General features: G+C 44.4%; 1 protein-coding gene across 4 annotated transcripts in view; it reads right to left on the reverse strand.

Annotated features, from left to right (window-relative positions):
- The window catches only part of LOC138665712 (solute carrier family 22 member 15-like), a 377,939-nt gene that overhangs the window by 316,826 nt on the left and 33,150 nt on the right, over window positions 1–27,963 (reverse strand). For all 4 annotated transcript variants that reach the window (XM_069753451.1, XM_069753453.1, XM_069753452.1 and 1 more), the window contains exons 2-5: window positions 27,279–27,422; window positions 24,992–25,124; window positions 21,957–22,121; window positions 18,263–18,392 (exon numbers count right to left, since the gene is read on the reverse strand). In XM_069753451.1, coding sequence (XP_069609552.1) covers window positions 18,263–18,392; window positions 21,957–22,121; window positions 24,992–25,124; window positions 27,279–27,422 — 572 coding nt within the window. The remainder of the gene's footprint in view (window positions 1–18,262; window positions 18,393–21,956; window positions 22,122–24,991; window positions 25,125–27,278; window positions 27,423–27,963) is intronic.

Below are 27,963 nucleotides of genomic sequence, written 5' to 3' on the forward strand. Positions count from 1 at the left end.
AGGGGGGTTTGATTTACTTTTATAGCGAGTTTTTTAGCGGATTTTTATGATTGGCAGCCGTCACACACTGAAAGACCCTTTTTATTGCAAAAAAATATTTTTTGCAATACCACATTTTGAGAGCTATAATTTTTCCATATTTTGGTCCACAGAGTCATGTGAGGTCTTGTTTTTTGCGGGACGAGTTGACGTTTTTATTGAAAACATTTTTGGGCACGTGACTTTTTTTATCGCTTTTTATTCCGATTTTTGTGAGGAAGAATGACCAAAAGCCAGCTATTCATGAATTTCTATTGGGGGAGGCGTTTATACCGTTCCGCGTTTGGTAAAATTGATAAATCAGTTTTATTCTTCGGGTCAGTACGATTACAGCGATACCTCATTTATATCATTTTTTTATGGTTTGGTGCTTTTATACGATAAAAACTATTTTACAGAAAAAATAATTATTTTTGCATCGCTTTATTCTCAGGACTATAACTTTTTTATTTTTTTGCTGATGATGCTGTATGGCGGCTCTTTTTTTGCGGGACAATATGACGCTTTCAGCGGTACCATGGTTATTTATATCTGTCCTTTTGATCGCGTGTTATTCCACTTTTTGTTCGGCGGTATGATAATAAAGCGTTGTTTTTTGCCTCGTTTTTTTTTTTTTTTCTTACGGTGTTTACTGAAGGGGTTAACTAGTGGGACAGTTTTATAGGTCGGGTCGTTACGGACGCGGCGATACTAAATATGTGTACTTTTATTGGTTTTTTTTTTTTTTTTAGATGAAGAAATGTATTTATGGGAATAATATTTTTTTTTTTTTTTCATTATTTTGGAATATTTTTTTTTATTTTTTTTACACATTTGGAAAAATTTTTTTTTACTTTTTTACTTTGTCCCAGGGGGGGACATCACAGATCAGTGATCTGACAGTTTGCACAGCACTCTGTCAGATCACTGATCTGACATGCAGCGCTGCAGCCTTCACAGTGCCTGCTCTGAGCAGGCTCTGTGAAGCCACCTCCCTCCCTGCAGGACCCGGATCCGCGGCCATCTTGGATCCGGGGCTCGAGCAGGGAGGGAGGTGAGGAGACCCTCGCAGCAACGCGATCACATCGCGTTGCTGCGGGGGGCTCAGGGAAGCCCGCAGGGAGCCCCCTCCCTGCGCGGTGCTTCCCTGCACCGCCGGCACATCGCGATCATCTTTGATCGCGGTGTGCCAGGGGTTAATGTGCCGGGGGCGGTCCGTGACCGCTCCTGGCACATAGTGCCGGATGTCAGCTGCGATAAGCAGCTGACACCCGGCCGCGATCGGCCGCGCTCCCCCCGTGAGCGCGGCCGATCGGCTATGACGTACTATCCCGTCCAGGGTCAGATAAGCCCAGGGCACCTCGACGGGATAGTACGTCTAAGGTCACAGAGGGGTTACTGTCCAATTTGCCTTTTTTCCCCTTTGTATTTTTGTGTTGTTCCAATACACACAAAGGAAATAATGATGTACATAACAAAACATGCAATTCCTATAATTTTATGGGAAAAATACGGTACTTCATTTTCTGGAACATTTCAAGGGTGACAACACTTTCGACCATTACTGTAGCTGTCCAGCCCCCGGGAGAAAATTAACTTTATTTCTCCCAGTGGCCGCCGACTTTCAGTCAGGCAGGCTTGCAGACAACACGGAGCGGCAGCTATAAGCACACACCGGCACTGACTGACAGCTGGCTCAGCAGTGTATTACTAAGGCTACGTTCACACTAGCGTTATGCTAGTGTGCGTCGGGTTAGCGTCGGGCGACGCAGCGGCGACGCACGCGTCATGCGCCCCTATATTTAACATGGGGGACGCATGCGTTTTTGTTTGTTGCGTTGTGCGACGCATGCGTCTTTTTTGCCGCAAGCGTCGGACCAAGAAAACGCAACAAGTTGCATTTTTCTTGCGTCCGATTTTCGGCAAAAAACGACGCATGCGTCGCAAAACGCAGCGTTTTTGCGTGCGTTTTGCTGCGTTTTTGCGTGCGTTGTGCGTTGCGTCGCCGACGCAGCGGCGCACAACGCTAGTGTGAACGTAGCCTTAGCTATAAGCACACACCGGCACTGACTGACAGCTGGCTCAGCAGTGTATTACTACAGAGCTGGCTGTCAGTCTTACCGCCACTGTTCTCAGTGCAGTGACTGTAGTTGGTCTGGGCAGGCCTTTATGACTGAAAGCCAGTGGCTCCAGGGAGAAATAAAGTTCAATTTCTCCAGGGATACGGAACTTTCAGTATAGCAGCCGGGCACCTTCATTTTTAACCTGCTGATTAAAAGCATTATTGGAACTGACAGGTTCCCTTTAAAAGGCAAACTCTATTGAGCAGCAGGGTTCAACTGTTCATACATACAGAATATACACAAAAATTGCCAAAATGACTATTCTGAGTGATATTCTTTACGTGGAGAGAAACTAAACTATCCATTTATTCGAACAATCAAAATCATAGCACTGATCGGAAAAGCAGCCATGTTGGAAAGGGTTTCTCTGCAGATGGCTGTAATCATTGAATCATGGCATGTAAATGAAACATTGCTGATCATTTTCATGCTATCGATTGAAGAGTAGCCAAATAGCTCTTACCACAGCAAATAATCTGTGTCTGCATGTCTGAGTGTTTAAAGACAATAAATAATAGGAAAAGTTAGAAAAGAGAAATCTATACTACAATACTATTTTATTCTACTATTTCTGACTATAAAGGAGAACATCTAACCAATTTTTTGTCATTTAACATGCGATGCAAAAGAGAATAAATTTTTTCCATGAAAAAAAGGTTTATCCTAAACCTACAAATGACCTTAAAAACATTTTGCTAACACCAAATAATGAAATATATGTTTCTGAAATGTTATTACTACATACATGTGGTCTAAGGAGGAACAGGTCTCTTTGTTGAGAGGTCAGAGTCAGCGTTAGGAGACTTTTACAGGCCATGTCTTTTCCTCTCTGAAGAAGTTATTTGTATATATAAATTCCCAAAGGAACAATGCATGGCCTATAAGTCTGCTTATGCTGGCTAGAAGAAACACCTATCCGAGGCCTCTCACCTAGACAAATCAGATCGCCTGCTTTGCAATGATGAGGGGTAAACGTGTCTGCAAATAGAGGGTCTGGTTCTGCTTTTTATCTAAAGTCATGTGGCAAGGCTCGCTAAAGAGAACTTGTGAGCACAATTTAGTAATGTAAAGTAAAGACATGGCTGTAATGACACTGTAATAATAATTACATGGATACCTTTGGAGAACAAAATAGCTTCATAGTTCTTCTTAAAATATCATTGGAAGTTTTTTGCAGTTTACATTTCGGTGCGCAGGGGCTGGACTTTGCCCGGAGTCTTCTCCTCCCTGACAGATATCCACTCCCTTTGCTGCCTTCGTTCGGTGAATGGCCTGTCTCATCTGTCTGACATCTCAGTAGTGATCTGTCATTCAATGACCGGAGGCAGGCGGAGGAGCCGGGAATCCCAGACAGTGAGGAGAAGACCCCGTTTACAGTCCGGCCCATGAACACTGAAATCTCATCACCATCAGAAAACTTCAAATGGTGATCTAAGAAGAGCAACAAAGCAAATTTCTTCAAGAGTATAAATATGATCAGTTTTTACAGTCATGCTGACAAGGTTCTTTTTAAAGGTTAAATACTGACTTTTGGATTTGCTCCTTCCAAAAGGTGGCACTAGAGTTCTAGTCCTCTTCCGCTCTGAAGAGCCGATTTAGTAGATATACTGTGGGAACACTAAGTAGACGAGTGTTTTGAGTAAAATTATCATTTTTACGGATATTTTCCAACTTCACGCTGTCTAAAGTTGAATGCTTATTGTGTGAAGCAGATCAGGTGAGGTGTATTTGTACAATGAGGGAGAGTGTGGCCTAAGGATACAACACTATCACAGTGCGAAGAATTATCCTCAGGCAAAATGGCCCAAAAAAAAAAAATATTTAACCGACTCTGAAAAGTCAAAAATTGTTATGAGTCTTACAGAGGGATGCAGGACTCTTGAAAATGCTAAGATACTGGGGAGTGATCACAGAACCATCAAAAGTTGTGTCGCCAATAGTCAGGGTCACAAAAAGAGTCTTGAGAAAAGAAGATGCACATTAAGTACCAAAGATTTGAGAAGAACCAAACATGAAGTGACCAGGAAGACATTATCCTCCAGTGCTGCCATATTCCAGAACTGCAACCACCCTGGAGCCCAGAAAGTACAAGGATGTCAGTGCTCAAAGACATTGCCAAGGCAAGGAAGACTGAAACCCGACCACCACCGAATAAGGCACAGAGGAAGAAACATCAGAACTGGGCCAAGAAATATCTGAAGACAATTTTTTAAAGGTTTTATGGACTGATAAGATGAGAGTGACTCTTGGTGGATCAGTAGCAGACACAGATTTCCACTTTGACTCAGATGCCAGAAAGGTGGACTTGGAGTACTGCCATGTTTTGGTACTATTAAAGATGAAATAGCAGGATCTTTTCAGGTTGAAGATGGACTGAAAATCAACTCCCAAATCTGCTGCCAGTTTCTACCAGACACTTTCTTCAAAAAAGTAAAAACTGGCACTGTACTGCATCAGTGCTGCAGCCCCATAGTTCTCGGGATCTGTGGTCAGCCGCAAAATTGAATTTCTACTTATACTAAAATGATAGCATGTCCTGACATTATTTTACAAGGTAAGAATAACCTTTCAAGGGTCATACTGCAAGGAAGGCCCCCACTCAACAAGAGCCACATCTAGAGTCGGCCCTACCCTCTATTACATGGATTGCAACGTAAATATGATAAATGTTGAGACCATGGGCCTGATTCATCAGTTTTCTGGCATAAAACAACTTTAAATGTCGCAAGTGCTGGCCAACATCACCAAAGCGGGCAGAGCATGGGTGAAACGGTATGTGGCGAGGGCCGCTCGGCAAATGGATCAAAATTTACGCTACTGTAGTGTTATAAATTACACCAGAAATGTACTTCAGTCCTAGACGGAGGGGTACAGCAGTTTTAAGATGCACTCAATTCATTAAAAAGCATGCACCTCGTATTGAATTAAGCACATCTGACTTCAGTGTTACTGAATTGGGCCCAATATGTCCTCTGATGAGCGAGTATACTCGGTACTCGAGATTTTCCGAGCACACTCGGGTGACCTCCGAGTATTTGTAAGTACTCGGAGATTTAGTTTTCTGCACCGCAGCTGAATGATTTTAATCTGTTAGCCAGCATAAGTACATGTGGGGGTTGCCTGGTTCTAGGGAATCCCCACACGTAATTAAGCTGGCTAACAGATGTAAATCATTCAGCTGCGGCGCTGAAAACTAAATCTCTGAGTACTTACAAATACTCGGAGGACACCCGACCGTGCTCGGGAAATCTGGAGTACCGAGTATACTCACTCATCACTAGTCTGTGGTATGCCCCCTGTAGCCTAACATTAATAAAAATGTCTTTTCACATGGTCACAAATTGGGTTTTATCCAGGGAATTAAAACACAACATATAGTCAAGACATATAATAAACCCAAAAATGTGTATTAGAGGAAAATTCATGCAATGTACAAGGTAAATGATGTCTTGCTGTGTATGCTTGAAGTGTATAAGGTACTACTGAAATACAAAGTTTTGCATAAATTGGGCTGGAGGGGTGTTATCCTAGCGGTTCTAGGTATAAGCAATCACGTCTGAACTACAGGGACTCCATCTTTGCTGTTTTAGGATGCAAATGGTAAAAAAAAAAAAAACTTGAGCAACACATGGATGTGTATAAATTTGCAGCACTGAAAAGAGGCAAAAGTTTTGGATTAGATTTACAAATGAAATATCGCATGTGCGCTCCATGAATAAACGCAGTGCCTGTATTTGCGGCGCTGTCTGAACATACACATACTTCTACACACATTTTGCACATTTTTTTCCACTTCAAAGACACAGCACAACAAAGCTGTAGTCCAATTGCCCCAATTAAGCGCGGAGACGGCACAAAACAGCAGTCAGCACATTTAGTTATTTGACAGATAATAATGTTTTCAATGAATGATTATAGATACAAATGTTTCATTTTCTACAAGAGTGCTTCTCGAGTTCGCTCTTTTTTGGATGGTTGATATTGAAATGAGCTCTGTGAAGGCAGAGCAATGTGAATGGGAAGTGAACTCTGTAACTTCCCAGCATCAATGTCCAATTCAGCCGGAGCCGCTGAGTTCCGGTGCACGGACACACGCCACGGCCTACGTATCGCTGCATGGCATGGCCACCCAGGGGTCACAGAACGACACCAGTACAATACCATGCAGAAATAAGTCATGAACTGTCGCCACTGACTTCAGCAGATTATGGAGAGTAGTCGTGATTTTATCTGTTATTTCTGTATAGACCGAAGAAGAAATTGCATCACATTTGAACCAAACACAAGATGTATGACCCCCTCTTATCCCTTCAACTTAGACTGTGTATCCTCCTATGATAGAATAGCTCTATTACTACTATAGTTATACTATGCAGATATTATATGAGAGACTTTTATAGTATTTTCCAGCATTTTTTGCGTTTATGCATTATTTAAATACTGTATATCACATCATAAATTTGATTTGTGATTATTTACTATGTAATATTTAAAATAATAAAAAAGGAGGTCCATGTTACATAAAAAAAAAAAAACACTGTACTAATATACACAATATTCCGCACATTCACAATTTGTGAAACCATTACCCTTTAGTTGATCACTAGGTGAGATGTACATGCCATTAAGTCATTCATTTGGACTGGATGCCATTAAAGGTTTTTCTTTATGGATTTGGAAAACCCTTATGTCCAGGTGAAGTTTGTGTTAAAAACTCATCCTACCCCAGTCCAAGTGCTCCTGGCGTCTGTTATCGTCAGCAGCGCTGCCATTGCGCAGCAGTCAATAAATGAGCTCAGAGGTTCTGCCCGAGCACAAAGCACGAGCACCTCAGAGAGGCTGAGCTCACTGACTGGATTGGCTGCAGCGCTGTCAATATTGTTTGCAAGTTGACGTTACAACAGCCAGCGGATGCAGCGACAAAGATTCAGCACTGGACCCAATGAGGGTGAATAAGGCACACTTTGATTTTAAAAACAAACTACACCTGGGTACATTGATTTTTTGAAAACAGGAACCCACCTGAAAGAAATTTCTATTTTTAGGAAGAGACAATCCCTTTAAAAATGAACCCTGCTGTAAAATAAAAAGGGAGCACAGTATACTCACCTTACCAATCCTCTTCTCCCTGGGCAGAGCTGACAGGACATGGTGCTGCGCATAGGTCTCTAACATTATATCAATACTAGATGGTGGCCTGATTCTAACGCATCTGGTATTCTAGAATATGTATGTAGCTTATTTATGAAGTTTTCAGAATAATGCAATTTATACACAGGATTCGGCCGGCCGGGCGCGACCAATTAGAGAAGCGTGGTTCAAATTTTGCGCCAATAAGGTGCGGGACTGCACCTGTCGCTGATTGTTCGCGGCCGGCCGGGCGAGACCAATCAGTGAAGCCAGGGCCGGCTCAAGGTTTTTGAGGGCCCCGGGCGAAAGAGTCTCAGTGGGCCCCCTTCTTTAACACATACCACGATTCATGATGCAGTGTATAACACTGCCCACGTAGTATATAACACAGCCCACGTAGTATATAACACAGGCCACGTAGTATATAACACAGGCCACGTAGTATATAACACAGGCCACGCAGTATATAACACAGCCCACGTAGTATATAACACAGCCCACGTAGTATATAACACAGCCCACGTAGTATATAACACAGGCCACGTAGTATATAACACAGGCCACGTAGTATATAACACAGGCCACGTAGTATATAACACAGCCCACGTAGTATATAACACAGGCCACATAGTATATAGCACAGCCACATAGTATATTGCCCAGCCATGTATATTGCACAGCTACATAGTATATAGCAAAGGCCACGTAGTATATAACACAGGCTACGTAGTATATAACACAGGCCACATAGTATATAACACAGCCCACGTAGTATATAACACAGGCCACATAGTATATAGCACAGCCACATAGTATATTGCCCAGCCATGTATATTGCAGATACGTAGTATATAGCACAGCCCACGTAGTATATAACACAGCTCATGTAGTATATAGCACAGCTCACGCAGTATATAATACAGCCACGTAGTATATTGCCCAGCCACATAATATATTGCACAGCTACGTAGCATATAGCACAGCCCACATAGTATATAGCACAGAGACGCAGTATTTAAAACAGCCACGTAGTATACAGCACAGCCACATAGTATATTGCCCAGCCATGTATATTGCACAGCAATGTAGTATATAGCACAGCCACGTAATATAGAGCACAGAGACGCAGTATGTAACAGCCCACGTAGTATGTAGCACAGCCCACGCAGTGTATAACACAGCCCAAGTAGTATATAACACAGCCCATGCAGTGTATAATAGAGCCCACACAGTGTATAACACAGGCCACGTAGTATATAACACAGGCCACGTAGTATATAACACAGGCCACGTAGTATATAACACAGGCCACGTAGTATATAACACAGGCCACGTAGTATATAACACAGGCCACGTAGTATATAACACAGGCCACGTAGTATATAACACAGGCCACGTAGTATATAACACAGCCCTCTTAGTATATAACACAGCCACCGTAGTATATAACAGCCCACGTTGTATATAACACAGCCCACGTAGTATATAACACAGCCCACGTAGTATATAACACAGGCCACATAGTATATAGCACAGCCACATAGTATATTGCCCAGCCATGTATATTGCACAGCCACGTAGTATATAGCACAGCCACATAATATAGAGCACAGAGACGCAGTATGTAACAGCCCACGTAGTACGTAGCACAGCCCACGCAGTGTATAACAGCCCAAGTAGTATATAACACAGCCCATGCAGTGTATAACACAGCCCACGCAGTGTATAACACAGCCCACGTAGTATATAGCACAGCCCACGTAGTATATAACACAGGCCACGTAGTATATAGCACAGCCACATAGTATATAGCACAGCCACATAGTATATTGCACAGCTACGTAGTATATAGCACAGCCCATGTAGTATATAACACAGCTCATGTAGTATATAGCACAGCTCTCGCAGTATATAACACAGCCACATAGTATATTGCCCAGCCACGTAGTATATTGCACAGCTACGTAGCATATAGCACAGCCCACATAGTATATAGCACAGAGACGCAGTATTTAACACAGCCACGTAGTATATAGCACAGCCACATAGTATATTGCCCAGCCATGTATATTGCACAGCCACATAGTATACAGCACAGCCACATAGTATATAGCACAGCTCACGTAGTATATAGCACAGCCACGTAATATGTTGCAGCTACATAGTATATAGCACAGCTCACGTAGTATATAGCACAGCTCATCAGCTCATGCAGTATATAGCACAGCTCACGCAGTATATAACAGCCATGTAGTATATTGCCCAGCCACGTAATATACTGCACAGCCCACATAGTATATAGCAGAGACGCAGTATATAACAGCTCACGCAGTATATAACACAGCCCACGTAGTATACAGCACAGCCCACGTAGTATATAGCACAGAGACGTAGTGTATAACATAGCCCACGCAATATATAACACAGCCCACGCAGTATATGGCACAGCCTACGCAGTATATAGCACAGCCCACGTAGTATATAGCAATGTGGGCACCATATCCCTGTTAAAAAAAAAGAATTGAAATAAAAAAGTTATATACTCACCTTCTGGCAGCCCCCAGATCCAGGCGAGGCGTTTAGCGATGCTCCTCGCGACACTCCAGTCCCAAGAATGCATTGCGGTCTCGCGAGATCGCTACGTCATCATCTTGCGAGACCGCAATGCATGGCCCGGAGCGTCGCGAGAAGCAGGAAAGGCGCAGGAAGGTGAGTATATAATGATTTTTTAATTATTTTTAACTTTAGATCTTTTTACTATTGATGCTGCCTATGCAGCATCAATATTAAAAGTTGGTCACACAGGGTTAATAGCAGCGTTAATGGACTGCGTTACACCGCGGCATAACGCGGTGCAACGCAGCAATTAACCCTGTGTGAGTGCTGACTGGAGGGGGCACTGACAGTGTAGGAAGGGGCGAATTCGCGGCCGGACTGTGCCTGTCGCTGATTGGTCTATATATATATATATATATATATATATATATATATATATATATATATATATATATATATATATATATATATATATATATATATATATATATATATATATATATATATATATTTTCATGGCCAAAAGTATTGACACCCCTGCCATTCTGTCAGATAATACTCATTTTCTTCCTGAAAATGATTGCAAACACAAATTATTTGGTATTATTATCTTCATTTAATTTGTCTTAAATGGAAAAACACAAAAGAGAATGAAGCAAAAAGCAAAACATTGATCATTTCGCACAAAACTCCAATAATGGGCCAGACAAAAGTATTGACACCCTTAACCTAATACTTGGTTGCACAACCCTTAGCCAAAATAACTGCGACCAACCGCTTCCGGTAACCATTAATGAGTTTCTTTTACAATGCTCTGCTGGAATTTTAGACCATTCTTCTTTGGCAAACTGCTCCAGGTCCCTGATATTTGAAGGGTGCCTTCTCCAAACTGCCATTTTTAGATCTTTCCACAGGTGTTCTATGGGATTTAGGTCTGGACTCATTGCTGGCCACCTTAGAAGTCTCCAGTGCTTTCTCTCAAACCATTTTCTAGTGCTTTTGGAAGTGTGTTTTGGGTCATTGTCCTGCTGGAAGACCCATGACCTCTGAGGGAGACCCAGCTTTCTCACACTGGGCCCTACATTATGCTGCAAAATTTGTTGGTAGTCTTCAGACTTCATAATGCCATGCACACGGTCAAGCAGTCCAGTGCCAGAGGAAGCAAAGCAACCCCAAAACATCAGGGAACCTCCGCCATGTTTGACTGTAGGGACCGTGTTCTTTTCTTTGAATGCCTCTTTTTTTCGCCTGTAAACTCTATGTTGATGCCTTTGCCCAAAAAGCTCTACTTTTGTCTCATCTGACCAGAGAACATTCTTCCAAAACGTTTTAGGCTTTTTCAGGTAAGTTTTGGCAAACTCCAGCCTGGCTTTTTTATGTCTCGGGGTAAGAAGTGGGGTCTTCCTGGGTCTCCTACCATACAGTCGCTTTTCATTCAGACGCCGACAGATAGTATGGGTTGACACTTTATACCCTCGGACTGCAGGGCAGCTTGAACTTGTTTGGATGTTAGTCGAGGTTCTTTATCCAACATCCGCACAATCTTGCGTTGAAATCTCCTGTCAATTTTTCTTTTCCGTCCACATCTAGGGAGGTTAGCCACAGTGCCATGGGCTTTAAACTTCTTAATGACACTGCGCACGGTAGACACAGGAACATTCAGGTCTTTGGAGATGGACTTGTAGCCTTGAGATTGCTCATGCTTAATCACAATTTGGTTTCTCAAGTCCTCAGATAGTTCTTTGAGCATGGAGAAAAGAAAGAAGAACAATGTGGTACACACAAGAACACAGGACAGAGGTTGAGTCAACTTTAATCCATGTCAACTGGCTGCAAGTGTGATTTAGTTATTGCCAACACCTGTTAGGTGCCACAGGTAAGTTGCAGGTCCTGTTTTTTTTTTAATTTATTACACAAATTAGAGAAGTATCACATGATTTTTCAAACAGTGCCAATACTTTTGTCCACCCCCTTTTTTATGTTTGGTGTGGAATTATATCCAATTTTTCTTTAGGACAATTCTTTTTGTGTTTTTTCATTTAACTTAAATTAAATGAAGATAATAATACCAAATAATTTGTGTTTGCAATCATTTTCAGGGAGAAAACCGGTTTTTACGTACCGGTAATAGGATTTTACAGAGTCCACGACAGCACCCACAACGAGAGAGGGGATCCGCCCACCTTCCGGACAGGAACCTACAGGTTAAAAAGGGGCGGTCCCCCTCGCCCTCCAATTTGTGTTCCAGAGTACAAGGGATACCGCCAATGCATCAGTACATGACAAAATTATCTTAAACACTACTAAATACCACCACCTCTATAGAGTGATCTCTAAGGCACACCTTCCAACAGAGTGCAGGAATAAGTAACTAAATACGGGGGGGAATGTATGGGTGCTGTCGTGGACTCTGTAAAATCCTATTACCGGTACGTAAAAACCGGTTTTCCTATTGCCACGACAGCACCCACAACGAGAGACTTTCAAAGACTATTTAACTGGGAGGGACCACAGCACTAAGTACTGAACGGCCAAACTGTAAGCTGGAATTAGCAGATAGATCAAGGCGATAGTGCTTATAAAAGGTGGAAGGTGATGACCAAGTTGCCGCCTAACATATCATTTCAATGGGGACATCTGCCTTCTCCGCCCAGGATGATGCCATGGCCCGAGTGGAGTGCGCCCTGATGCCTTCTGGTGGTGCTACTCCCCTGGCAGAATAGGCAAGACATATCGCTTCTCTAATCCATCTAGCGATAGAGTTCTTCGTGACACCAGAACCCTTTTTCTGATTCTGGAAAGAAACAAACAGAGCCCTACTCTGTCTCCAGCTTTGTGTCCTATCCAGGTATTCTAATATCGCCCTCTTTACATCTAGGGTATGATATTTTTTCTCCTCTTCTGAACCTGGATTTTCATAGAAAGATGGTAAATAAATCTCCTGACTTCTATGAAATTTAGTTGCTACTTTCGGTAAGTATGCGGGATCAGGTTTTAAGACAATCTTATCCTGGAGAATTATCAGATAGGGAGGATCTACTGATAACGCGTGTATATCACTGACCCTCCTGGCAGATGTTAATGCTAAGAGAAGAGCTGTTTTTAAGGTTAAATTTTTCATAGAAATAGAGTCTAATGGCTCGAACGGAGGTTCAGTCAACGCTTCAAGCACCAAATTTAAATCCCAAGGGGGTATTCTTACAATATGGATTGGGTTAGAACGCTGACATGCCTTAATAAACCTAGCAACCCATCTATTACCAGCTATATCACTGTTATATAGAGCTCCCAAGGCTGAAACATGAACTCTTAGAGTGTTGACTGCTAAACCCAATTCCCAGCCTTTCTGAAGGAATTCTAAAATAGCTGAAATCGGAGCCCTATCTCCTAATGGTTGCTGATAAAACAAAGGGAATTTTTTCCAAATTTTTGTGTAGATCTTTGTAGTGACCTCCTTCCTACTTTTCAATAAGGTAGCTATTAAAGCATTAGAGAACCCCCTCTCCTTCAGAAGCTCCCTCTCAAGTTCCAAGCCGTTAAGTGAAGAGTCTCCAAATTTGGATGATGAAATGGACCTTGAGAGAGGAGTTCTGGAACCACTGGCAACACCCAGGGATCGGTCACAGACATTGTCCTGAGGAGAGAGAACCAAGGCCTCCTGGGCCAGAAGGGGGCAATTAAGATCACTCTGGCTCTTTCCTCCCGGATTTTCCTGAGAACTATCGGAATCAGACACATTGGGGGAAAGGCATATGCCAGCTGGAAGTCCCAACGGACACTAAGGGAATCCACTATAAATGGTTGGTCTGCTATCTGTAAAGATGCGAACCTTCTGACCTTCCTGTTCTTCCTCGTAGCAAACAGATCTATTGTCGGCAACCCCCACAGATTGACTATCTGATCGAATATCTGTTGGTTTAGGGACCACTCTCCCTGACGAAGGGAATGGCGACTGAGGTAGTCCGCCTCTATATTGAGTTCCCCTTTTATATGAACTGCCGACAGGGATTGTAAGTGTTTCTCGGCCAGAGACAATATCTGTGCTGTAGTGGTCATCAGGGATCGAGACCTTGTCCCCCCCTGATGATTGATGTAGGCTACCACCGTCATATTGTCTGTTTGTATCTGTACATGCATATTCCTCAGGAATGGTAGTAAGGAAAGAAGAGCCTGATTGACTGCAGTAAGCTCTCTTAGATTTGAGGAATTCTGGGACTCTTGAAATCGACCATCGCCCTTGGGTTAGGATGTCTCCCATATGGGCTCCCCAACCGAACGGACTGGCATCTGTTGTAATTATGTTGTCCGGAGTGATGGTCCAGAGAACTCCTTTTGACAAATGTGCTGGATTGAGCCACCATCTCAGATCGTGAAGAGTGGCGGGTGATAATTTGAACCTTCTGCTCAGAGCACCGTGAAAATCTTTTTCTGCTTGAAGAACTTCGTATTGAAGTATTCGGGTATGAGCCTGAGCCCATCTTACCGCCGATATACACGCCGTTAAAGATCCTAGTAGAGACATTGCGTCTCTTAAACTTAAGTTTGGAGCTTTCCTTACAGCCGTGATCCTTTGAACGATCTTCCGTTTCTTCTCTTCTGGTAGGAAGGATGACTGATCTTCTGAGTCTAGAAGAACTCCTAGGAACATTTGACGTCTTGTGGGTTCCAGTTTTGACTTTTCCCAGTTGATAATCCATCCGAGCTCCTGTAGGGATGATATTATGGCATTTACCCTAGACGTACACTGATCAATTGAATTTCCTACTATCAAAAAATCGTCTAAATAGGGCACCACAAGGGTTTCTCTCTCCCTGATATGGGCCATTACTTCCGAAACAACCTTAGTAAAAACTCTAGGTGCCATGGACAGGCCAAAGGGCATTGCCAAAAATTGAAAATGCTTAATCTGATGGTTTACCCATACTGCCATCCTGAGGAATTGCTGGTGATTTCTGTGCACTGGAAGATGGTAGTACGCATCTTTTAGATCCAAGACCGACATGTAGCACCTAGGAAACAAAAGCTTAGTTGTTGACTTAATGGATTCCATCTTAAAAGCGTGGTACTGAAGATATTTATTCAATTTACGTAAATTTATGATAGTCCTAAAGGACCCATCAGGTTTAGAGATTAAGAATAGCGGAGAATAAAAACCCGTCTTCTCCTGATGTTTTGGTACTTCTTCAATAACTCGCTTTGTAAGCAATTGTTGAATCTCTAATTCTAAGGCCTGTTGTTGGGCCAGAGTGTCCAGTGATGTTATCACAAAATGATCTGGGGGAGTTCTCAAAAATTCTAATTTTAATCCGGACTCAACCACCCCCATTATCCAGGCACTAGAAGTAATCTTTTTCCATTTATCTGAGAAGAACTTTAGTCTTCCCCCCTACTGGTAGATCTGTTTTATCTGTAATTACGCCTACGCCTTGAGAAAGATGAAGGGTTCTTATAGTATCCACCTTTCTTCTTTTGATCTGATGTTTCCCAGTCGCGATTATATCCCTGCTGGTCTGCCTGGAATCTTCTGAAGGGCATGAGTCTTCGGAAGGCGTTCCTAAAGGTGGGATTAAACGTTTTAGGAAATCCCTTCTTCCTATCTTCTGCCTTTGCAAGGATGTCATCCAGCACCGGGCCGAATAGGTACTCACCCCTACATGGAATGGAGCAAAGTTTAGCTTTAGCCTGAGCATCCCCCTTCCATGTCTTTAGCCATAGTGCCCGTCTGGCTGCATTCGAAAGACCTGCCGATCTTGCGGCCAATTTCAGAGAATCAATTGAGGCATCTGCTAAATAAGCTGCTCCTTCTCTGACCTGAGACAGGGAATTCAACAATTTATCCCTGGGTACCTTCGCTTTAAGCTGCTCCTCCAGCTGAGTCACCCAGACCATGATTGATCTGGCCGTACAGGTGCCTGCGATAGCAGGCTTAAAGGCTCCAGATGATGACTCCCATAGTTTTTTAAGGAGCATGTCAGCCTTTCTGTCTGAAGGATCCTTGAGGAGCCCTACATCTTCTAACGGAAGTGAGGCTGTTTTCGAAGTAGAGGCTACTGCCGCATCTATTTTCGGAACCTTCATCCACTGGGATAAAGTGTCATCTTCAAAGTTGTACCTTCTTTTTGCAGCTGAAGGTAAAAACCCTTTATCCAGCTTGTGCCACTCCTGTCTGACCAGATCTTTAACTGAATCCACCACTGGGAAAGCTTTCAGACTTCTCTGGCTCAGCCCTGCGAACATGATCTCCTGGGTTGTTTTCGGTTCTTTACTCTCTGCAACCCCCATAGTTGCACGGACTGCCTTAATTAAGGTTTCCATACCATCCGTAGAAAAGCAAGGCCTTCCCTCCTCATCTGAAGAGGATGCCGAAGAACTTTCCGAACATTCGCACTCTTGTACCGAAGGGCTGGAATCGGACACCAACTCCACACTGCTTTTTTCATGCCGTCTGGTTTTAAGGGATGATTTTATTTCTTCCCTAATTACCTCCCTCAAATCCGATACCCGGAGAGGGGCCTCTTCTTCTAACATACGACATATGCATGATTGGCATAATTTCTTTACATAGGTGTCAGGTAGAGGCTCTGTGCATACAGCACACTGCTTATGCTTAGATTTGGAGACCTTTTTCCCCTACAATAAAGCATACTGTAGAAAAAACAGCTGTATCAGGCAATGGTCTACATATTACACTCACCACTGCTGGAAAATGTAGAGTACCGGTTTTTGAGGGGGTGAGGTGCGACGTGACGCTGGTTTGCCAGGGTCCTGCTGCCCACGTTCACCGCTATGAGACCTGTGCTCTCCTGCCTGTCGGTGTTCGGCGTCTCCTGCCGAAGACATGTTGCCGCACACACATCTCACCTGAGCGCTGCTCCTTTTCAAAAGTCCCGCGCTCCTCCTCCCGGTCTCCTCCGGAAGTTGTTACTCTACTTCCGGGTCATAAGCGCCGACCTGCTCCTGCAGCGTCGCGCGCGTGTGAATGACCCAGGGCGGCGTGCCTTCCCCCGGGATCGTCACCGCTCCTTGCCAGACGAGGGGGGAAGCTGGACACAGGACTTCCCCCGACGCTGCTTCCGGGCCCCCGACTCTGCCGTTCTCCCCGGACACCGCACAGAGGCTTGGCGGACCTGGGTAAGACGAAACGACCTGTAGGCTCCCGCCGTCCGGACAGGAACCCAAACTGGAGGGCGAGGGGGACCGCCCCTTTTTAACCTGTAGGTTCCTGTCCGGAAGGTGGGCGGATCCCCTCTCTCGTTGTGGGTGCTGTCGTGGCGATAGGAAAATGAGTATTATCTGACAGAATTGCAGGGGTGTCAATATATATATATATATATATATATATATATATATATATATATATATACACACATATATATATATATACATACATACATACATATACACACACTGCATAATTCTAGTCTGTCCACACAACTCTAATTCTCCAATTCTGTATGTGTTTCACATATTTTCCCCCCATTTCATCCATTATTGACAAGATGTACATCTTTGTTACCTACAGCAGCCATTTACTGCGCAGCTTTCATTTTACCAAGGCTGTTTGAAAAATGAAAGCTGGGCTCTGATTGGTTACTGTGTGCAACAGTGACAGGTTCTCTATTAACAGTGTAGATAAAAGCCCATTAATATATATGACGTGTCCACTATAACAAATATGGACAGAAATAATCTGACTGTTAGGGCTCACGCCTGGACGCGGGTCTCCCAACACAAGCGTGACAGTCTCATAGAAATACTTGAAACGGTCACCCTCAAGTCAGGAGAAACACGGCCAGTCCGTGAATTAATGGTTTGTGCTTGGACTGATTGGCATGGACATCTTAATGAGACGTTAAAAACAGCTGTGCAGCCGGCCCTTCCTGCTCCATCCAGCCGGCCCTTCCTGCTCCGTGCAGCTGGCCCTCCTGCTCTGTTCTGTGTCTCACACAGCTGAGCAGCGGAATCAGAAAGGAGGTGAGCCAATCTTGCTTTGCAGCAGCAGGCGCACAGTGTCTACATCCACCATGTGCAGAGAGGAAAGTGCACTCACACATGTTTTTTATCACTGCAAAGTAATAAGACCAGTAGGTGTCTGAGCACGTGCGGTCTGGCATCAAAGAACTACAGAACGTAAATGTATACATGGGCAACCAGGTAGGTAGAGGCCTGTGACGTGTGTGTGTATCCAGAGGGCGATATCAGGAGCAGTGTGCAATTTTGGAACTTGATTGCATATGACAACTTTACTTATTTCAGGATTGTAATCTACTGAGCTGTGATTGATATCGTGGGAATATCCCTTTAAAAGAGGTTAAATGATCGTGTTCAGAGGAGCTGTGAGCGAGCCACACAGGACTCACACAGGCACAATGGACAAACCTTTCAGCGCATGCAACATGGAAAATTTAAGGTATTGTACAATAACTAAAACTTACAATGAAAGTAGGAAGAACAGAACTCCTGGAGAGTTGGCTACAAATGCAAGTATCCTCCAGTTCCTGATATAATAGCCCAGCAATGCATAAAGAGCTATACCCACAGCAAAGGTTAGGTTAGTTAAAGAGCCTAAAAAAGGAGGCAAGAATGAGAGGAAGTCAGCATGGAAAAAGTAGCAATTGGTGCAAGCAATAATCATGTGTAACTACAAAGCCAATATAACAATAAGACCCACACAGATAGGTAGTAAATGGCCATGGGGAGAAGCGTCTTCACATTATAGAGACCTAGCTGGGCTGACAAGGAGCCGACTGTTTCAGCCAGCAGAATTTTTATCAGAACTTTTTATTTAGGTCCCACTTGGGAACATTAACTTCTATACATTGGCATAATACACGGAAATACTTTCAGCAGTGCAGTGTGACAGTGTATAATGGCCATCAGCCTAAGGCATTATACTCTATTCCAGGGGTTCCCACCTTACCCCCATTCAGTATTCGTGCATCAAGGACTCCCACCACACTGTCACATCCAGCTTCAAGGACCTCCTTTATGTGGAGGCATCATCCCACCTCTAGCAAGGCACATCATTTCATTCTCGCCCCCCAAGGCCAGCATTCTACGCAGGCTACTCCCGAGTCACCATCTGGGCAACTACTCTTTGCTAGACTTGGTGCTAATTCACCAAGCTGGCAGAGATCTACGAGCGACATCATGGTCCCACGTGCCATATCTGGCTCCTGGGCTACCGTCTAGAAACCCCTGATGTAGTGGGTTAACTGGCCAAGATTTCAAGGGAAGGTGCCATTAAAAATAGTTTTTGCAAAATATAATTTGTATTTAAGGAAGTAAAATATGAAAACTAATTTAAAAAATGTTTGATATTTCCACTTTTAAGCACTAGGGGGAGCAGATGCTGAAATTTGCCATGAAAACCTAGTGTACAACTAGGTCACATTACAACTGCAGTAAATGTGGGCGGGTTCTGGTCACATGTCTGTGACATCAGTCCTCCGCTCCTCCCCTTCTGGGCGTTTGCAAATGGTTAAGAAAGGATGAAATTAGGATCACAGTGAGGAGCCATTTTGTTGGTGACTGCAAAGTGATACCGACAAGGACGGCCAGCAGGGCTGATTCTCTTAGTGCTGCTCGCTGTATCATAAGCTGAGGTTAGATACGTGGAGTCTATCAAGTGCTGTAATGTATGACCAAGCTCCATTCACTTCTATGGGAGTAGTAATATAGTGAATACAGCAGGGTCACACATTACACTACTGCTCCCATAGAAGTGGACAAAGTGGAGGTCAAACATTTCTAAGGGAGCAGTGGTATAATAGGTGACTGTGCTTCCATGAGAGCAGTGGTGTAATGAGTAGTGTTGAGCATTCCGATACTTGCTGTATCGGAATTCCGATACCGAGTTCCGATATTTTTGTGATATCGGAAATCGGTATTGGAGTGTGCGGTGCGTATGGTTCCAAGGGTCTGGAGGAGAGGAAACTCTCCTTCAGGCCCTGGGATCCATATTAATATAAAAAATAAAGAATAAAAATAAAAAATATGGCTATACTCACCCCTCTGAAGAACCCTGGCTGTCACCGCTGCGAGCGTCCACCTCCGTTCCTGAGAATGTAGTGAGTGAAGGACCTTCGATGACGTCGCGGTCAGGTGAGCGGTCAGGTGACCAGTCACCTGACCGCGACGTCATCGAAGGTCCTTCACACTCTGCAATTCTCAGGAACGGAGGCGGACGCTTGCAGCGGTGACAGCCAGGGTTCTTCGGAGGGGTAAGTATAGCCATATTTTTCACTTTTATTCTTTATTTTTTACATTAATATGGATCCCAGGGCCTGAAGGAGAGTTTCCTCTCCTTCAGACCCTGGGAACCATTGAGGATACATTCCGATATTTGTGTCCCATTGACTTGTATTGGTATTGGGTATCGGTATCGGCGAGATCCGATATTTTGCCGGTATCGGCCGATACCATCCGATACCGATACTTTCAAATATCGGAAGGTATCGCTCAACACTAGTAATGAGTGACCCTGCTCTGTCCATTTCTATGAGAGTAGTAATATAGTGGACAGAGTCACACCTTTCACCACTGCTCCCATAGAAAAGGAAAGAGCGGGCTCACGCATTACACCTCTGATCCCATAGAAGTGGACGGAGCGGGGGTCACACATTAAACCATTACTCCCATAGAAATAGAAAGAGCGGGGTCACATTACACCACTGATCCCATAGAAGTGGACGGAGAGGGGTCACACATTACACCATTGATCCCATAGAAGTGGACAGAGCAGGGTCACACATTACACCATTGCTCCCATAGAAATGGCCAGAGCAGGGACACACATTTCTAAGGAAGCAGTGGTATAATATGTGATTGCTACTATCTACTTCTATGGGAGCAGTGATGTAATTGTGTGCATTTTAGATGTGCAAATTCGGGCACTTTGCCAGACTCTTCCCGCCTGCCCTGGTGCGGTAGCAATCGTGGTAATGGTAGTTGGGGTTGATAACAGCTGTGACCACTGCAGGCTCTTGAGGCCAGGTTATGTGCTGTACAAGTATGGCACTCAGACACTTACACACCCCCAAATACAAATGGCAACCCCCAGTGGCAGAGGTAAAAATTTATTTTGTATTAAAGCACCATTCCAGAGGTTTTTTGTTTTTTTTTCAGTGCTGGAGTTGCGCTATAAAAGCCCCCGGCCCCCAGTCTTAGAATCACCATCTGGCAACTTCACAGATTTTTTGGTGCCGTTCCAGCCCCCCCACGCTAACATGTGACAGTAGCTTCTGACTGGCCGGAAGTCTGAAGCTACGTCACAAGCTCTCGATACAAGTCTATAAGAGCCAGAACAAGGCTCTGATACACTTGTATTGAAAAGTGACCTCAGCGCCGCTCCACGAAACACATGAAGCAGGTGGGTAATTTTTCACCAGAGACCAAAGGGAGTGATGCTGGAAATGAATGAGAATAGTGGCAGGGGAAAAACAATTAAAACACCACTCCAGGAGTGCAAGTAAAAAAAAATTAAAAAAAAACACTGGAATGGTACTTTAAAAATAATTATATTAATCAATAATTATTAATACAAAAATAAAAATAGCGGCACCTTCCCTTTAAGTGATCTCCATTCCTGGTCATTAGAGCAGGAGACAGACACTGCAGGGATCCCATGGTGATATTTCATACGCCGCTTTGTGTCCCATCGATAATCATGATGTGCTCTTATTAGTGATGAGCGAATATACTCGTTACTCGAGATTTCCTGAGCACGCTCGGGTGTCCGCCGAGTATTTTTTAGTGCTCGGAGATTTAGTTTTCATCGCCTCAGCTGGATGATTTACAGCTATTAGCCAGGCTGAGTACATGTGGTGGTTGCCTGGTTGCTAGGGAATCCTCACATGTAATCAAGCTGTCTAATAGCTGTAAATCATTCAGCTGCGGCAAAAAAAATTAAATCTCTGAGCACTAAAAAATACTCGGAGGACCCCTGAGCGTGCTCGGGAAATCTCGAGTAACGAGTATATTCACTCATCACTAGCTATTATATAAATCTGCAGGAACTGTACAGTTCAATAGTGCGTCAAGGGGTGAAAGACAAAAACACTGACAGATTACACTAAATGTATGTACAGTATGTTTAGATAACACCAACTAGTTGAGGAGTCAGCCTACCTGTCAATGCCCAGTAGGATTTTCCAACATATTCTTGTGTTAACACAAAAGATACAAGGGCCATACCCCCATTCATTATACCAACAAATAATCGTGAAAAAGCAAACACTTCATAGCTCGGAGCCAGGGCCGTTAAGTACCCAAAAATAACATCAAAACACAGTCCTGAAAAATAAAAAGAAAGCAGCATAACCAATCATAAAATCAATACCCAAGTGCATAAACCCTGAGTCAATTTAACAATCGGTGCCCAGCTTGACATTAGATAGCCCCGTCAGTGGCACATAAAGTTATATAGCAGAAAGTTATACTATCAAAATCTCAATAATAAGGGATGCAAGTGAGTGAACTTGGCCATGTTCTCATGTTCTTGGGCCTCCATTGGCAGTTCCACTGATCCACCGAGATGACAAGGATATCGCAGACACTACGACAGAAGCAGTCATAAGTGGAGTTAAGAAATTTTGGAGAGGGGGACAACACGGTTAGGTACCTTAAACTATCAGGACGTCAAACCTATGTCAAAGTTCACCAGGGGGGGTTGGAGGATGGGTCTCTGCTGTCAAAGTTTTTTAACTAAATGCTCAAATGTTTTGGAAGAATGCAGAGCTGCCGACTATGGTTATGTTCATTACACCTCGAACATGTTATTTGCATTTTTTATGTGGTCATAGACAGGTGCCTCTCACAAAATTAGAATATATTTAAAAAAAAGTTAATTTATTTCAGTTCTTCAATACAAAACGTGAAATTCGTATATTATATAGAGTCATTACAAACAGAGTGATCTATTTCAAGTGTTTATTTCTGCTAATGTTGATTATGGCTTACAACCAATGAAAACCCAAAAGTCATTATCTCAGTAAATTAGAATAATTATTTTTAAATCTGAAATGTTGGCCTACTGAAATGTATCTTCAATAAATGCACTGAATACTTGATCGGGGCTCCTTTTGCATCAATTACTGCATCAATGCGGCGTGGCATGGAGGCGATCAGTCTGTGGCACTGCTGAGGTGTTATGGAAGCCCAGGTTGCTTTGATAGCAGCCTTCAGCTCGTCTGCATTGTTGCGTCTGGTGTCTCATCTTCCTCTTGACAATACCCTATAGATTTTCTATGGGGATAAGGTCAGGCGAGTTTGCTGGCCAATCAAGCACAGTGATATTGCTGTTTTTAAACCAGGTATTGGTACTTTTGGCAGTGTGAACAGATGCCAAGTCCTGCAGGAGAATCAAATTTCCATCTCCAAAAAGCTTGTCGGCAGAGGGAAGCATGAAGCATAAAATTCCCTGGAAGACAGCTGCACTGACTTTGGTCTTGATAAAAACACAGTGGACCTACACCAGCAGATGACATGGCTCCCCAAACCATCACTGATCGTGGAAACTTCACACTAGACCTCAAGCAGCTTGGATTGTGGCCTCTCCACTCTTCCTCCAGACTCTGGGACCTTGATTTCCAAATGAAATGCAAATTTACTTTCATCTGAAAACAACACCTTGGACCACTGAGCAACAGTCCAGTTCTTTTTATCCTTGGCCCAGGTAAGACGCTTCTGGCGTTGTCTATTGGTCATAAGTGGCTTGATACAAGGAATGCGACACTTGTAGTCCATGTCCTGGATACGTCTGTGTGTGGTGGCTCTTGAAGCAATGACTCCAGCAGCAGTCCACTCCTTGTGAATCTCCCCCAAACTTTTGAATGGCCTTTTCTTAACAATCCTTTCAAGGCTGCGGTTATCCCGGTTTCTTGTGCACCTTTTTCTACCACACTTTTTCCTTCCACTCAACTTTCCATTAATATGCTTGGATACAGCACTCCGTGAACAGCCAGTTTCTTTAGCAATGACCTTTTGCGGCTTACCCTCCTTGTGGAGTGTGTCAATGACTGCCTTCTGGACATCTGTCAAGTCAGCAGTCTTCCCTATGATTTTGGAGCCTACTGAAGCAGACTAAAGGTACCTTCACACTAAACGATATCGCTAGCGATCCGTGACGTTGCAGCGTCCTCGCTAGCGATATCGTTCAGTTTGACACGCAGCAGCGATCAGAATCCTGCTGTGATGTCGTTGGTCGGGGCTAGAGGGCCAGCACTTTCTTTGGTCGCTGGCTCTCTCGCTGACATCGCTGAATCGGCGTGTGTGACACCGATTCAGCGAGGTCTTCGCTGGTAACCAGGGTAAACAGGGCCGCGCTTAGTAACCCGATGTTTACCCTGGATACCATCCTAAAAGTAAAAAAAAACAAACGCTTCATACTTACCTTCCACTGTCTGTCCCCGGCGCTGTGCTTTCCTGCACTCACTGTGAGCACAGCGGCCGGAAAGCAGAGCGGTGACGTCACCGCTCTGCTTTCCGGCCGCTGTGCTCACAGCGAGTACAGAGAAGCAGAGCGCCGGGGACAGACAGCCGAAGGTAAGTATGAAGCGTTTTTTACTTTTAGGATGGTATCCAGGGTAAACATCGGGTTACTAAGCGCGGCCCTGCGCTTAGTAACCCGATGTTTACCCTGGTTACCGGTATCGTTGGTCGCTGGAGAGCTGTCTGTGTGACAGCTCTCCAGCGACGCTGAAGCGATCCGGATCGTTGTCTGGATCGCTGCAGCGTCGTTTAGTGTGAAGGTACCTTTAGGGACCTTTAAAACGCTTAGGAAGCCTTTGTAGGTGTTTTTTGTTAATTATTCTAATTTACTGAGATAATGACTTTTGGGTTTTCATTGGCTATAAGCCATGATCATCAACATTAACAGAAATAAACACTTGAAATAGATCACTCTGTAATGACTATATATGAGTTTCATTTTTTGTATTGAAGAACTGAAATAAACTTTTTGATGATATTCTATTTTTGTGAGAAGCACCTGTACATTTACTAAAATGTGATATATTAGTCTTGTCTATTGCACCGGTGGCACACTGATTTTGGGGGTGCAGAGTAATATTTTCCCCTGCTGTTTAGGGGATTTGGCATCAATAGTTGCTCCTGGAACATTTGAGGAGTAAAAAGCAAAATATACTAACAAACATTTTACCTACCTGTTAAATATACTGGTCTCCTCCCTAGTTTATCCGACAAAGGTCCAAATAAAAGGTTCCCAATGAGAAGCCCAGCAAATAGTAACGAAGATGCCAGATTGACCTTGTATGATTCATGTTGAATTAAGTGCCACTATAAAAAGAAAATGTAAACATTTTGGACAAATCCCAAGCATGAATTTAACTTACTCTGTGCTAATAAAGGACCTTGTGCCTTACACTATCAAGCTCTCAATCTGCGCCATCTCCTTTACTGAAAAATCACATCTCAAAACAGGTCACTGACTCCCATAAAATAAGCAAACCCAAGCCCAGAAATCCCAGAAGTCAGGTAGAATTTTGTTAGACATTGCCAGCTGTCTTATACAGTCAGCACTTGCTCCTAACAGGAGCAACCCGAGCTCGCTCCTATTACTGCTGTGTCACCATATAAATGTCACAGCGATATCTGACAGGGGCATTTAAATAGTGCATCTGTTCATTCTCTTGTCTCCCTGATAAAATTGCCATGGCAGTCAGAGGCCCACGTGTCCACCATATTGATGTTGCTCAGTACTCCGTGCATCACCAGGCACATAATGGCTGAATATCACAGTGATTATCTGCTGGGAAATATGTGGGCTCAGTTACTGAGTCCACATCATAGTGAGGGAGCTGACATTTGACTTACCGTATATACTCGAGTATAAGCCAGAGATTTTCAGCACTTTTTTGTGCTGAAAATGCCCCCCTCGGCTTACACACAAGTTAATTGTCCAGAACGTTGGTTGGGGAGGGGGAGCGGTGGAGCAGCGGCAGGAGCCGGCGGCTGTGGCACAGTGACAGCTGCAGGCTAACAGAAGACATCATACTCGCCCTCCGTCGCTGCATCTCCGTCCCTGCGCTTCCGTTGTCCCGGGAGCTCTCCTCTCCTGTGCTGAGCGCTCATTAAGGTAATGAATATGTACGCTTTTCTACTCCCATAGGCGTGGAGCGCATATTCATTACCTTAATGAGTGGTACCACGTGACCGCTCAGCACAGGAGAGGAGAGCTGCTGGCGTAGGAAAAACGTAGATGCAGGGACGGTGCAAGGAGGGTGAGTAGGATGGGGGGTGGGGGGGGGATGTGAGCCATGCATACAACGATGGGACGGGGGGGAGCCGAGCCATGCGAGACAGGGGGAGCCGAGCCATGCGGGACCGGGAGAGCCGAGCCTCTTGCGGGACCGGGGGAGCCGAGCCTCTTGCGGGACCGGGGGAGCCGAGCCTCTTGCGGGACCGGGGGAGCCGAGCCTCTTGCGGGACCGGGGGAGCCGAGCCTCTTGCGGGACCGGGGGAGCCGAGCCTCTTGCGGGACCGGGGGAGCCGAGCCTCTTGCGGGACCGGGGGAGCCGAGCCTCTTGCGGGACTGGGGGAGCCAAGCCTCTTGCGGGACCGGGGGAGCCGAGCCAAGACTCTTGCGGGACCAGGGGAGCCGAGCCTCTTGCGGGACCAGGGGAGCCGAGCCTCTTGCGGGACCAGGGGAGCCGAGCCTCTTGCGGGACCAGGGGAGCCGAGACTCGCAGGACCAGGAGAGCAGAGCCTCGCAGGACCAGGGGAGCCGAGCCTCACAGGACCAGGGGAGTCGAGCCACGTACCAGGACAGGGGGAGCCACATACCAGAACAGGGGGAGCCACATACCAGGACAGGACAGGGGGAGCCACATACCAGGACAGGACAGGGGTAGCCACCTAGCAGGACAGGGGGAGCCACATACCAGGACAGGACAGGGGGAGCCACATACCAGGACAGGAGGAGCCACGCATAGCAGGACAGGACAGGGGGAGCCACATGACAGGACAGGGGGAGCCAAACATAGCAGGACAGGGATGAGGGGACAATGCATTGCATACCCAGCTGATACTCGAGTCAATAAGCTTACCCAGTTTTCCGTGGCAAAAGTAGGTGCCTCGGCTTATACTCAGGACGGCTTATACTCGAGCATAGATGGTAACTATAAGTTATGTGTTGGTAAGGGGTTAAAGCAATAGTGGAACTTAGGGTTGTTTTTTCACAGTTTCACTTTACATAGAATTTTGCTTTTTTTGTGCTTTAATATGATACAATGAATGGTGCCATCATTCAAAAGTACAATTTGTCCTGCAAAACACACGCTGGAGAAATAATAATAAAAAAAAGTTATGACTTTTGGAAGAAAGGTAGTGAAAACAAAAATGAAAACACCTATCTGGAAAGGGGTTAAAGAATGGGAATAACCTTTTAGCTATACTAGTCAAAATATTAAACATAGAATAATGAATACTTGCCTCTGATACTATGGAAGTGAAATTGTCAGTAAAATGAACATGCTTTATTACATCTGAATCAGCAGATGCCTCTTGTATGTCAATATGATATTCAGGTACGGCTCCCACAATGATAATCAGCATGGACTGACAAGCCACATAAACCTAAAAGTGACAATAACAATAGTGAGCACAATGCTGACAATCCTTCAGTAAAGGCAAACGCAGTATACAAAGGTTTGGGGGTTTTTTTGTTTTTGTTTTTTTTACAATGTATATTTACACAACCAGAATGCAATGATTAAGTTTTTTTCCATGGCATTTTCTTTATTAAAGGGAACCTGTCACCCCGTTTTTTCAATATGAGCTAAAAATAGCATTCAATAGGGCCTGAGATGTGCTTTACAATAGTGCCTTTATTATCCCGATTCCCCACCTTTGCTGCCAAATTACCTTTGTAAACTCGCCGTTTTCGGCTGTCAATCACCCCGGTCCGGTCCGATGGGAGTTGCCAAATCGCTGTCTCGCCCCCCGCTCCACAGCATGTCAGACGTAACTCGATCTGTGAATAGCACAGATCGCGCTCATTTTTGGCAGTTGCGCAGTGCATTAGGCACTAGCGCATGCGCAGTATGTATTGCCCAACTGTTGGCAAAGTATACAATACATCATTGTGCATGCGCTGGTTTTCACTGTAACCTCTGTG

This window comes from Ranitomeya imitator, chromosome 2, assembly GCF_032444005.1.
Source record: "Ranitomeya imitator isolate aRanImi1 chromosome 2, aRanImi1.pri, whole genome shotgun sequence".
Lineage (NCBI taxonomy): Eukaryota > Metazoa > Chordata > Amphibia > Anura > Dendrobatidae > Ranitomeya > Ranitomeya imitator.